General features: G+C 38.9%; 1 protein-coding gene across 2 annotated transcripts in view; it reads left to right on the top strand.

Annotated features, from left to right (window-relative positions):
• The window catches only part of CDK14 (cyclin dependent kinase 14), a 234,570-nt gene that overhangs the window by 140,855 nt on the left and 79,556 nt on the right, over positions 1–14,159 (top strand). For both annotated transcript variants that reach the window (XM_035129982.3, XM_035129984.3), the window contains one exon: positions 8,263–8,311. In XM_035129982.3, coding sequence (XP_034985873.1) covers positions 8,263–8,311 — 49 coding nt within the window. The remainder of the gene's footprint in view (positions 1–8,262; positions 8,312–14,159) is intronic.

Below are 14,159 nucleotides of genomic sequence, written 5' to 3'. Positions count from 1 at the left end.
GGTTTCATACAGGAATCTTTCCCAGCCTGGAGATGCCAGGGATTGACTTTGGCACATTCTGCATGCCAAGTACCGGTAGTTGCTCTGCCACTGAGCTCTGACCCTTTCCAAGTTACTGCTCAGTCACTGTGCTTTGTCTTGACCATTCTTTCCCCAAGCTTCAACCAGAGAAGTGAGGCAGTTTGCATTACCTTCTTTCCATTCTCTCTATAGGCCTTGCTCAGGTTGGTGGGGCTACTCCCTACAGGATCTCAGGAAAGTCACCCTCACCCTGTTGGTTTATAAATCCTAGTGACAAAAATTGCAATTATATGCCCCTCTGAGATACCTTACTTCTGCAGAGATACCCTGGCACTGTCAGGGTGATATAGCGCTAACTTAGTCATTGGCCAGTTGGCATCTCAACTGCATACTGAAAATTTATCTCAATAAATTTGACTTGTAATTTTTGGTTTCACATTCTTTGTATAAATGACACAACACAACACAACACAACACAATACAATGTCTGATGTCCAATCATTTACTCTCCAGAATTTCACTGGGTTTACTTTAATATCATCTTAGTAATTTGTTTTTATCTGAATGCTGATAACTTCCTGAAGAGGAGCCCCTGTTTTGCTGAAGACAGCCCAAACTCCCTTTATTACTATGTGAATGTGGGCATGGTTTCAACTAAGCACACAGAAAGTGGAAGTTGGTATAAAATCCCGCTTCCTAAGAATCTCAACCTTCTAATTTAAAATGTTTGATAAACTGTTATCCCCACTCTTGTCCCTGAAAATCATCTTTGAAATGTGTTTGTTGTAAGCCATAATACATTTTCATTTCTCCTGTTTTTTTTTAAAAAAAATTCCACTGTCTTACCCACTCTCTCCCAATTTTGCTATAAAATTCACAGTCTTCTACACTTTATAAATCTAAATTTAAAGTATTTGGTCTTCCAACCACCTGGAAATACAAAGTAGCTAACATTTCAGAAAATATGCTTTAAAAATAAATGTATAATTTTAAGACTACAAGCTAGGTTACTTTGAAAGGCACTCATTTTAGTACATTGCTAAGGCTGCTACTGTTGTTTAATTCTGTAACGATGCGGTGGTGTTTTTCCAGTGAAGAATTTGAGTTTAGAATAGTTTGCTTCAGAGGTGGTTGACTACAGCTCCCATAATTCCTTACCATTAACCATGCTGGTTGAGGCTGATGGAGTTGGAGTCCAGCAACATCTGAAAAGCATCGCAGTGGCTAGCATACTTGAAAAAATGGGGTTGTTTTGCCAGTAGGTGGCAGTCAAGAAACCTTTCTGAGCTGGTTAATTCTATGTTTGATTACGGTAGCTTTATTTTAATTTGTGTATATGTGTCATGTGTTTGTAGTTTTTCTTAATAGAGCGGATTCAGGGAAATAAACTGAAAAGGGAATGTTATAGGCTGTATTTTAAGATGGCCATTGTGTTAGATTTATGTTTCTCTGGTTAAATGCTATATGCTTTGCCAGTTGTGATTTAAAACACTAGCTTCAAAACACTGTACGTACTTGGAAAGGTACAGATGATTGTCAGTTGGAAAAAGCCAGCTGAATGTTATCACTCTTTTTCTGTGAGTAATAATTTTTTAGACCCTTGTTCTTTCAAACTTGATCTAATTCTATACACATTTGTAGTCCAAGATATTATCCTTTAGTAGCAACTATTATTTGTAGGCTTCATGTCCATGTGATTTGGTCAGGTCTGTATTTTAAATACATGGATTTGCTGCCATTATATTTGGCTGCTAGATAAGCATCTTATTGATGCTCTTAGTTTAACACTTTGGTGTTAATGTGGGAGTTGTAAGGTTAAAAAAAAACTTTCTGCCTTTGCTTTATAATGGAATCTAAGAACCTTGAGGCTGATATAAAACTGCATGGCTCCCACACTGAAACTGCAAAAATCCCTTTCACACACACTGACAGGTGTGATGTAAAAGAACTTACAAATGTGTTGCTTCTTCACTCGTACAGTATTCTCTCCACATGAAATACTGCATTCCTCTGATGATAATAGTGCCTGTATATAACTGGTAAAATGCATACTGACAAAAGCTATTGAATTGTGTGCTCACTGCATTGCAATCATGCATTTCTGCCTAGTGTGTCTATCAATGCCGAAGTTTGTCTATTTTTTTCCAATTCTAATTGGCTTAGGAAAAAAGAATGCAGAAAACACTGATGAAGAGAAAGTTAGCATCTGCTAAAAGGCTTTGATGTCTAAGCTTAGCTAGGTTTTTAGCAGAAAACGAGATTTTGAGCAGAAGGAAGAAAGTCATTAACGGCTACTAGGTTTAAAATGGCTGGTGACAATTAAATATCTACAACTTTTTACATTTCATTGATTATTTAATTTCTATACTGCTTAATATATTAAAAATATCTCTTAAGCAATGTATAAAAAAAACTTAAGAGAGTTCAAAATCCATGTCATCTTAAACAATTAAACGATTATTAGTACCCTACTTTAAGAAACTCCCCCTGCCTCTCCAAGGTGTGATTTGGTATAACATAATGCTGAGGCAGTATTTCTTCCTGGGATGATTACCTATTAATCTATTCTGGGCAGAAACTGTGGCAGTACTGGCCCAAGATACAGACTGAACTGGTATCAAAGGATGTACATAGTATATTATTGCTGTGTCATGTTTTGCGCTCTCATACAAGTGTTTAACAAAAAGATTTTTAAGAAGATATTTTAGAGAACTATTCCATGCTCAAGTTCTCCTCTGAGCCAAAAGCAAAACACCACAAAACCTCCCATTTTATTCAGCTTCTTGCAACCTTCCAGGCAAGATAATTAACACTTACTCATTATTGCAGAGCACAGTGCTCTTCTTTCTAGGACGAATCTATGAACATTATGCATCAGTACTTTTCCTCTCTCGCACTCCTTGTTGCGTTGCCTTAGGAGCCAAGCACACAAAATCAAATGGATAAAAAGCACACTTCTGTTTCCTTCTCTGTGATATATGAGGACCAGTAGAGGGATGCTGGGATCCAGGCCCCTAAAGCAGTATGTGGGATTAATTAGTAACTTTATTAAGGAGCTGCTCTGAACAGTAAAATATCCCTGATAGACATTTCTGGCACAAACTGAAGTAGGAACTCAGATCAGTGAGAGAGTAGGAGATTTCAGGTAACATGAGGGAAAATAATAGAATAATATGCACACTTAATCAGAGATAAAATGTAATCAAATAAATGCATGCACTGCCTCTTTTCTGCCCTGCTTTGAGCATGTACTTTCCCTTTCCTCATGGTGCCTCCCCCACATTTCTTTCCCTCAGAGTCAAGGCAGTTTAGCTGTTTAGTTCAATGCTATTAGGCATGAGCATACTAGAGAATAAATAAATGTGCTTTTGGAAACAGCTCCAAAGTGTTATTAAAAAGTCAAAATTAATATAATAGGTGTGTGCACCAAAAACAACATAGTTTAATAGGCTTTTTTAATGCTGTAGAGCAGAGATCCTCAAACTTTTTAAACAGGGGGCCAGTTCATTGTCTCTCAGATACTGTTGGGGGCTGGACTATAGTTTGAAAAAAATATGAATGAATTCCTATGCACACTGCACATATTTTATTTGTAGTGCACAAAAAAACCAGGAAAAACTATACAATATTTAAAATGAAAAACGATTTTAATCAACATAAACTTATAAGTATTTCAATGGGACGTATGGGCCTGCTTTTGGCTAATGAGATGGTCAATACCCAGTTCCATATTTGTCACTGCTAGTCACAGCACTGTGAGGACAGTCGTATACTTTTGCCAACAGTGCAGTCATTTTCCATTTATTACGAAGGTCCTTTCTCCTCAATGGGAGGGCAGAGAGAGCTTTAAAGTAACTTGCTTTCCAGAAATAATTTCCATTGCCACCTCGAGGTCCAAGCTCGGTGCGGATCCTTCCCCATTCCAACTCTAAAACACTTACATGACTCTGTAAGGGGAATTCTGTGAAGATCAATGCCCACCTCCAGCGCTCAGCGCAGCAGGAAGGATAGCAAGCTGGCACTCCCCCCCCCCAACTGTCCCTCAGGCAGCATCCCACCCCACCATCAGCACTCAGCACAGTGGGAAGGATAGCAAGCCGGCTCTCCCTCGCTCGCTCTCCCTCAGGCAGCATCCCGCTCAAGTTGGCCGTGGCGATCAAAGATATCTCTCCCCTCATCCCACCCAGCCTGCCCTACAACTGCAGTGCCACTCACGAGTAGCCGGGCGCAGACTCCTTGCGGCACAAACAGACCGTCAGTAGCCTCACCCCCAGCTCTGGCACTCATGCTGATCCTGGGGTCTGAGGAACTCGCTGGCAAAGAGAGAGGCAGGCAGGGAAAAGAACCAACTTTAGAATAGCAATGCTGGTTGATCTCCCGGCCGGGCTCTCCCCACTGTTGCCACTGCTGAGACCAAAGGCGGCAGGAAAGAGGCAGCCCGCCATGTGACTCCTGCCGGTGAGGAAGGACGGCAGCGGCGGGCGAGTGCCAAGCTGGAGGTAAAAGTGGTGAGGCTGCTGCCTTCTCCCTTGGCCAGGGGGGCGAGGAGCGCTTCTTATAGGATGCTCGCCAAGGCCAGCATCGTGAACTCTTTGCTTAAGACGGGAGGGCAGGAAGGAAGGAAGGGTGGAGGCGGCAGTGGGTGGGCCTGGCCAGGTTAAGGACCCTGGCGGGCCGGATGCGGCCCGCAGCCGGTAGTTTGAGGACCCCTGCTGTAGAGAATGGCAAGTCAGAGAAGGTGTTTTGCTTTTAAAGAAAAGACATTAAACTTTTAAAAATTACTCCTGAACACTGGGTAATGGATGTATACCTGAACCGTAAATCAGGTTCTTAGGATTAGGTAAATCAAAGTTTTACATGGTTTTGTTGTCATAATGTAGACTTCTTTATTGAAGTTAGGTATTAATATTCTAAATATTATCTGGAAATCAAAATTTCACCTTATGTTTTGGTAACCAAAGTGGAAGACTACATTAGACTCTTATAAATGCCAAATGCTGTATTTTGAATAAAAGGCTTTCGTGGATTTTTTTGCCTTAATATAAAAGTTACCAGTGATAAGTCAAAACACCATACATGTATATTTATTCATTTTTTAAAAAATAAAGTAGGCCAGCAGTTGTTATCCAATAGCTTTATTTGCCTAGAGAGTTTATGAAGTAATTTATAGGCGTCTTGGAGAACAGGATGAGTAAATAAGCTACTCAGGAGATTTGGGGCAATAATTAGGCAACCAGAGACCATAATTGTGCTGCAAGTGATATAGTTTGAAATTCAGGAGCAATAAAATCCTATTTTTCCACAAAAAGGATTATTTTATCCCCTGAGATTTGTAAATGTGGTGCTTACTGAATTGCTTCAAGAAAGGTTTAGAGCAGAGCATGAGGCTTTTAAGAATTTTGAACAGAAAAAATGCAAATAAGAGGTATGTAGTCTCACAATTCCCAACCCATTTTGGTCCAGAATAAGTTTGAAATAACATTTGGGCAGCGAAATAATTTATAAATTCATAAAACGGTCCATAAATTGCCCCACTTCCTGCAAAGTCCTTACATGCTACTAACTATACGTTCCGAACAATGACTGTTGTGATCCTTTAATGCTGTAACAGTGGTGAAGTTGTATTCTAGCCTCCTTACATTCTAGCATCCCTATAGCTCTCTAGCTTACTTTTGACTCACAGGTTGGGAAAAATTATGACTGGAAAGTTCTGTCCCGTTGGAACTGTTTTATGTTTTGTGAAATTGTGATGTTTTTATTTGCATACACCCACACCCACACCCTGGTATATATAAAATTTTATATGGTGAAGGGTGAAAAAAATATTATAAAATAAGTAAATGAAACTGCATTGCACCAGCCATGTGTAGTAGTAGTAGTAGTAGTAGTAATAGTCCATCAGCCCCTTTTCTCAACCAATTTCCCTTGAAACTCTTCTCACCAATCCTGGGTAATTTGCAAGCTAAGTTTGTATTCAGAACATTCGTGGTAGGAGTGAAAGCAGCTTGAAAGGGAAGGTTGCAGAGGGAAAGAGTTTTCTATAAGCCATCTTGGAAGAAGTTGTATCCTGAAAGGTGTGGGAAATAGATAATGGTAGTAAATAATAATTAAATAAATATTAGTCCTACACAATGTTTTCAAAAGACACTTCATTTTCTTGCAATGTGCCCATGAATCTCTCTGTCCTTTTATATCCTGAGTTGTGAGGGGATATTATTTCTAATTCATATTCCCTTTACTGGGGATCCCCCTTTTTAGTCTACTGCAGGAAAAACAACACATTTTATTGTAGTATGAGATTTATGAACTAGTGTCCTTTTTATTAGATGCAAGATTGCAGCTGATAAGGTTATGCCTCAATAAAAAATGTTCATCTTTTTGTTTTCATTTTAGTTTGAGTTGGAACCTGACAATATCTCTTAGTAAACCCAAAATAAGCTAGTATGGCCTTCTGTTTGTATCTAGGGACCATCCAAAATAAAACCATACAACACACAGTTCCAGTTGGCAAGTTGGAAAGGGCAAGGAAGCAAGATTTGGCAAGAATTTCAGATATTTTCCATTCAGGCATGTTTGAGAATGAAGTAAATTTTAGAGATTTTGTTTCTTGTCCAGATTTGCTCCCATTGGCACTTGAAAAAATGTTAGCAGCTTTGATTCTTTGTTTACATTATTTTGTAAATTCTATTTTATTTTTTCACATTTAACAAGTGAAACATTTTAATGCTGCCACTTCATCTGTTTTGTTATACTAAACTAAGCATATTGTTTGTCACTCCTATCATCCCTGACCATGTTTGCTGGAGTCCAACAACATCTCGAAGGCACCATGTTGACTATCAGTGGGTTATTTTTCTCTCTTGTTTTTGTATCTGGCCCAGGACCCAGACATGAAGGAGGGAGAAGCTAGGCATGCTTTACTGCAGGGATAGGGAAACTCAGGCTAATAATCATGGAATAATTCCATCCCTTACTCCTGCAAAACAGGAAGAAAGTAAAATTAGTACTTCTTTCCCTTCGCTGATGGTTGAGGAATTGTGAACAATAAAGAACTTTTGTTTCTTGAGCTACTATTATGGGCAAAGGAACAAGTAATTACTGTAATTGTGGGACTGTGGTTATTTTTATCCAAGTAGAGGTTTATATGAGTTGCATACCTCCCAGCTTGTCTCTACACAAGAGCCTGTGTTTCAGTTCATTTTTCTTCCTGTTGCTGTTACAGATTGGTTCATCAGGGATATGGAGCCATGAAACAAATGCTCTCAAGTGGATGTATTTGTGTACAAGAAATCTAATCTGACTGTATAAAGCAGACACCCCCAAACTTCGGCCCTCCAGATGTTTTGGACTACAATTCCCATCTTCCCCAACCACTGGTCTTGTTAGCTAGGGATCATGGGAGTGTAGGCCAAAACATCTGGAGGGCCGCAGTTTGGGGGTGCCTGGTATAAAGTTTCCTGCTGTACTGTTCTTCAACCCTGTGCCCCCAGATATTGTTGGGTTAGAACTCTTTATGGGAGTTGTAGTCCAACAATATCTGTGAACACAAGGTTGAAGAACACTGTCCTGGTTCATAATGTTATTAAGCCGGATTATTGACTGGTATGCTCTGGTCCATGGGGTCTCGAAGATTCGGACACGACTAAACAACAACAACAATTGAATGGTATTGGCATTTAAGAACACCTCACCAGTATTAAAAAATCAGTGGTCTCCATGCACAATTCAGGGTGCTGGTTTTTTCCTGTAAAGCTCTGGAAGGCTTGCAGCCAAAGTTCTGAAGGACCAGGGGTTCTCCTAGGAACCTGTTTGGTTTTTTAAAATTCTTAAGCAGAAGTCCTACTCTAGGATGTCACCACAGTCAGCAGTTAATGGCAATCAGAGACAGGGCCTTTTCAGTGGTGGTTTCCAGTTGTGGAATAGTATCTCCCAGAGGCATTCAGCTGGTGCCTACATGAATAAATATTAGGCACCATGTGAATGTAATTCTATTTTCTAGAGCTTTTTTTGTTACTCCTTGTACTGTTGATGTTGCAGTTTGTTCTCAGCTTTTGGGGTAGGTGGGTGTTAAATTTAGCTATCTTGGAAACTTGTGCTGAATCAGTATTAAAAAATAGTTTACATTTTTTTAATGCGACGGAGCCACACAATAAGCTGTATTTGATGAATTTATTAGACTATTTTAAGTATGTTTCCTATACAGGTTCATACAAAACAGGAGATCTTTATTTTTTGTTACAGATCGGTTTACACAGTACAGTGCAAAAAACCTTAGGCAAGCCTGGAATAAGTAAGTCTTTTATTACCATGTTCTATCAATGTTGCTGATTTCTTGCCAATTGTCCTTCCTAACTAAGAATATATATCCCTTCACATTTTGGAAAATTGTGTGTATTTCATATCTCAGAAGCTACCCAGATTACTTTTTGCCTCAAATGTTAGAAGTATCATTTTGTGTTTGAGGATATACTGTAGGAAATTAACAATGCACAAAGGCAAGTTATACTGGTTATGAACCTGTAGGTCAGTTGTAGATGGATGAGTAAGTGGATTAACAACAGAATAACTGGAAATATTCATTTGCCTAAAGGTGCTTCTGCTACTTGTAGGCTCTTTTCTGGCTCACTGTACAATCCATAGGCTTCATAAACTGATATATTGGGATGTATTTAGTCCCACTGTGTTCTTATTCGTATCATGGGGCAAATAAAGTCAATAATAGCATTGATTAAAAAGTATAATTTGCATAAGGTATACATTTCTGGTAAGCTCTTACTGAAAATTATTCTGATTAAATTTAGTACCTTTTATTTTCCAATGTACTGATATGATCACAACAAAAGCCAAAAGAATATCCTTATTAAAAACTATCCTAACATATTCCGAGTTCTTTGTGTGCCTCTGCAAAAGGATTGTTCTTCAGTTTAAATGATGTGATGAATAAATGCATGAAAGTTATCACAATAGCACAGTAGTTCAAAATGGAAAAGATTTAGTTTGCCAATTTTACATAAACATTCATGAAATATGTAAGGGATTTCCACCTTTTCTGATGCAAACATTTCAGTGTTGTATTACTGATTATGAATATCTCAGTGGATAATGATGTTTATATTAACATTTTAATTGAAAACATCCTGTTGTTGACTTGGTTTCAAACATTTGTCAACTGTTTGTTTAATGCATTTGTTTAAGTTCAAATAAACAGTATGAGGACTTGGTTACATTTAGATGTAGCAAGTGGGACTAGAAAAATGTTGCAGTGGGGGAGTACTTCAGTTCAGTATTTCAGCTGGCCAGCCATTTCTTCTTTTACAATGCTCCATTCTATTCCTCTTCCAGGGCCAGCTCTAGGGGTAGGGGGCGCGCGCGGGGCGCTGGGTCGGCAGGGGGGCGCTGCATGGTGAAGCTGTGCGGAAACCACGCTGCGCCTGCCCACCAGCCGTGGGGAAAAATGGGGCGGGGGCGCCGGAGCGATCTGTGCACCACGACGCCAGGGCGCCCGACCCGCTTGAGACGGCCCTGTCCTCTTCCCCCTGGTTTTCTGTCCTCCCCCCCCCACCCTGCAGCCAAACAGATCCTCTGCACTGTGTGTGATGGGGGGCCTGGGTCCCCCCAATTTTCCCTGGTAACCTAGGGGTTCTCTATAATAGCTCTCTTCCCTGCACATAGGTGGTGCCATTTTGGCTACATGAAGAAACTCAGAAAAAGAGGTTGCTATTAATATTTGTATGATTAGTCCTATGAGTTCCAGTTTTATGCCAATGTGAATTGACTCTGAAAGGTGGTAATTTCTGAAAACTGGAGAGTATACATGGGTGAGCCTCGTTGGCAGACTTCCGGGATTTGTTTGATGATGGTGTTTGCCAAGCCATGTGTCTAGCAGGACTTGGTAAAAAGGGGTGCACATTTTCAAATTTGAATTGAATTACATAAAAAAGATTTCCATCCCCTCAGACCTATCAAGTTGTGCCAAACTTTCAATTTAACTGTTGAAGTTCTAAGTGAAAATATAACAGTAACTAAGATAATCTGATTGGGAGTTGGTTTTAAAATCTTTGATTTGCAGAGTTGGGGAACAAACCACAACCATGGACATTAAAGGGCAGGATGTACACAGTTAAACAACACAACATTATTTTAATCTTTTCCTGAAATTTAAAAGGAGATTGAAACCTTTTCAGAATAAGACAAAATCAAAACTTTGCATTTGAATCTGTAGAGGAAACACTTTAATCTCCTTAAAACACTATGACTTTTTCCCATGTGTTGATTTCAGCTGTGTTTTAATCAGTGTTTATCTACAGGTTTAATTCTTAACTATAGAGTCTATATCAGTTTTTCCTCCAGGACAAAAGGCAATACTCATATCTGTTCACCATAACCCTAGTTTAAAGTATGAATGTTCTCATATGTGGATAAAAGCTATCTCTTCCTATCCAGAACCAGCACTGAAGAAGCCTTGAACACCATGGGTAAAAGTCTATGTTTGCTTTGGCTTTTCATAATGAAAAGCTATTGGGGCTGATAATACAAGTGACCCTTATTTTACTTGGCAGCATGAAATTGTATCCAGAGTATTAATCGGTTAAATATATTTTATATACTTTATATATAAAATATTAATCTGTTAGCACAACATGCAAATGTATTTAGACCTCTAACTTGTTAGGAATTTTCTTTTTTGCAACTGTGTCAAAATCAAAGGAACACTTTGGACACTTGGGGGAGCACTTGGGTTAGTTCAGTAGGCAACACTTTGAAACTTGCAAACAGTGAAGAACCCTAATTGCCCTCATTTAATGTCACTATTTTTATTTCAGTAATAAAGAATAGCCTTTCCAGCCACCTGTAATCAGTTTTGTTTAATAAATACCACATAATAAGTCATTTTTTTAAAAATAAAACCATGATTACTTGACATAATCATCACTTCAGAGATAACCTGTGACTTTTCTGTTGCTTGAACTCCAACTCTTATCAGCCTCAGCCAGCATGGCCAGTGGTCAGGGATGATGGGAGTTATAGTGTAACAATATCTAGAGAGCCATAAGTTGGCAACTCCTGTTTTAGAGCAAGTACCCCAACACTTGAGAAAAGGTAGATGTGCTTACTCAAAATCTCCTTTGAACAATTCCGCAGACAGATCCAGACAGATATAAATGAAAATCATCATCCCACATATATGCAGAGGAATATATGGGTGTATATGGTACAACCATTGATATTACTTAAATATATTTTATTTTTGCTCTTTAGTGGTTGCTGAGTATGTATTGATTGTAGTCTGGATAAACCATTGTATTGAATAAACTTCAGAATAGGGACCCAGCCAATGTCAGGACCCTCCCGTGAACTATAGAAGAGGCTGATGTCAGGAGACAGAATATCTGAGCAAGCTTCTGGGTGGAAGAGAAGGTGTGGCTTATGAAAATAGGACCAAATAATACTTTTTAAATATGTTCTTAGTTTTTCAGCGCTTTAAAGTATACTGACTGCTGTGAATCAGCATAGTTAAATGAATTGGAGTTCTTGTTATTAATTACAGCAAGAGAAAAACACCAAGAACTCTGGTCAATGTGAGTTTCAAGTCAGTAGTAAATTATAACAAACAGTAATCCATTCAATTGCATGTATTCTAACAGAGATTACAAACTCAAATAAAAATTGCAAACTCAACTTCACAGAGATTCATAACAATATTGAAAATGATAATCTTGAGGAAGGAGCAGGTTCATAAGTCCATAATCAAGTTGATGTCTGCAGTCAGTATTGATGAGAGACCAGGACAGGGCCCTGTTTCAATGTATAAATCTTCATCAGCTGGAAGTATCAAATAATGCATACATTTTGTGTCAGTTATATAATTCAAAATACTAAATTATTATAATTTTATAAATTGTTACACTCCATTTAAATATGTGGTTTCTTACCTAATCTTTAAAGGGTCGTGTAAATCGTATAAATGTTCTATTGTTTTCTACGTTTTTCCGAGAAAGCAACTGAAAATAGTCAATATTAATAATGGTTACATGCAACAACAGTCTATTGATATCTCTCCGATTAACTCCCACAATTGAAACTCACATTGACCAGAGTTCTTGGTGTTTTTTTTCTTGTTGTGAATCAGCATAGGACTAAGGATGTAAGAAGACATTGTTTTACCTTCTGACTATAACTAAAATAATTCATGTAAATTTCCTTGTTATGTTATTCCATTCCTTTAAGTGCAAATTGGGGGGATGTAATGAATCAGTGGGACAGCGGGTGGCGCTGTGGGTTAAACCACAGAGCCTAGGGCTTGCTGATCAGAAGGTCGGTGGTTCGAATCCCCGTGATGGGGTGAGCTCCCGTTGCTCGGTCCCAGTTCCTGCCAACCGAGCAGTTCAAAAGCACATCAAAGTGCAAGTAGATAAATAGGTACTGCTACAGCGGGGAAGGTAAACGGCGTTTCCGTGCACTGCTCTGGTTCGCCAGAAGCGGCTTTGTCATGCTGGCCACATGACCTGGAAGCTGTACGCCAGCTGCCTCGGCCAATAATGCTATATGAGTGCCGCAACCCCAGAGTCGGTCACAACTGGACCTAATGGTCAGGGGTCCCTTTACCTTTAATGAATCACATACAATTTTCAGATTGAAAGCAGCGGCAGATAGCAATCATTTTTGCTGGATTTGTTTCTGTTCTGGACATGGGGCAAATATCCAAACATAGGCAATTTCCCCTTCCGTTTCCATCAGAATTCTCTGACATCCCTGCAAAGTCAACAAAGTCAACAAAGTCTGGAGGGCTGAAGTTTCCCCGTTTGTGCTTTATATGTTTTGACTAGATGTCATTCAATGAACCTTGAATTTGGGAGATTCAGAGTGGGCAAAAGGAAGTACTTCACACAGCACATAGTTAAACCAAGGAAATTACTAGCACAATATGAAGTCATGGCCACCAACCTGTTTTAAAAGGAGATTCAGTAAAACTAAAGGACAATAAAGCCTCCAGCATAAGAGGAAGCATGTCTCTGAATAAAAATTGCTGGGATCACAAGCAGGAGTGTGACTGTCTTCATGTCCTCCTTGGGATTTTACATAGCATCTGGTTGGCTGCTGTGAGAACAGAATGCTGGACTGGATGGGCCTTTGATCTGATCCAGCTGGATGGTTTTTATGGTTTTAAGCTGAATATGCTTATCTCCTATATCACTTTATCACCATCATCACCAGCGGTCTATATGTATTTTTAGCTGTCACATCACAGCTGACAACTATCCATGCCCCTTTTTGTCTTTGTTCACGACATGCTGTTGAAATTTCTTTTCCAGTTCTCCTTTTTCTATGATTGAATGTTGTAAATTACTATTTCTTGATATCTTCCATTGAAATACGTTTTGATAGTTCTGAATTTTCTCTATACCAAATCTAATTTCCCCTCTTCCTCTCTATTTTCTATAGGCCTGTTTGTTATATCCTTAGCATAGCTGTCAAGTTATCCCTTTCTTAAAGGGAAATTTCCTTATGCTGAATAAGCTTTCTCACGAGAAAAGGGAAAACTTGACAGCTATGATCCTTGGTGAGGTTCTGCAGTGCCTTCTACTTTAGGGTTACCATTGCAGTGAGTTCATGTACTGTTTAGATTTTTGCCAGGTCATTAATAAAGATGTTAAATAAAACTGGATAACACTAATCCCTGTAACACACAGCTGGATATTTCCCCCTGAATCAAGAGATTCTCTTTATCTTTACTCTTCAATTATGGTTGTCAGCTAGTTTCCAGTCTGTGTGACATATCCAAGTTAATTTGAGTTATTCTGGAAAAGCAAGATTATTTAAGCAACATTCTAAACATAAAATTACTGGAAAAACTGCATGGGATTTGCCACTTTTTGCATGATTTTAGCCTTGAGTTTAGATTCCCCCCTCCCCCTGCTTGTATTCTATTATTTATGTGGGGAGACCTGACTCCTCAAAGTGGCAAAAACTACTCTTTTCAGAACTGCAAATTACAACAGAACCCATTGTTTGCACGACTGCAGCTAAATAATAGTATATGAAAATCAGTTCCCCAACCATGGACATTGTATTTAGAACCTAAGAAAATAGTACTTCTACTCTGTCCAATATTATTATTAATTACTGCCCCCTTTTCA

The sequence above is a fragment of the Zootoca vivipara genome, chromosome 11, assembly GCF_965207765.1.
Source record: "Zootoca vivipara chromosome 11, rZooViv2.hap1.1, whole genome shotgun sequence".
Lineage (NCBI taxonomy): Eukaryota > Metazoa > Chordata > Lepidosauria > Squamata > Lacertidae > Zootoca > Zootoca vivipara.
This window is presented reverse-complemented; position numbering and strand designations above follow the sequence as displayed.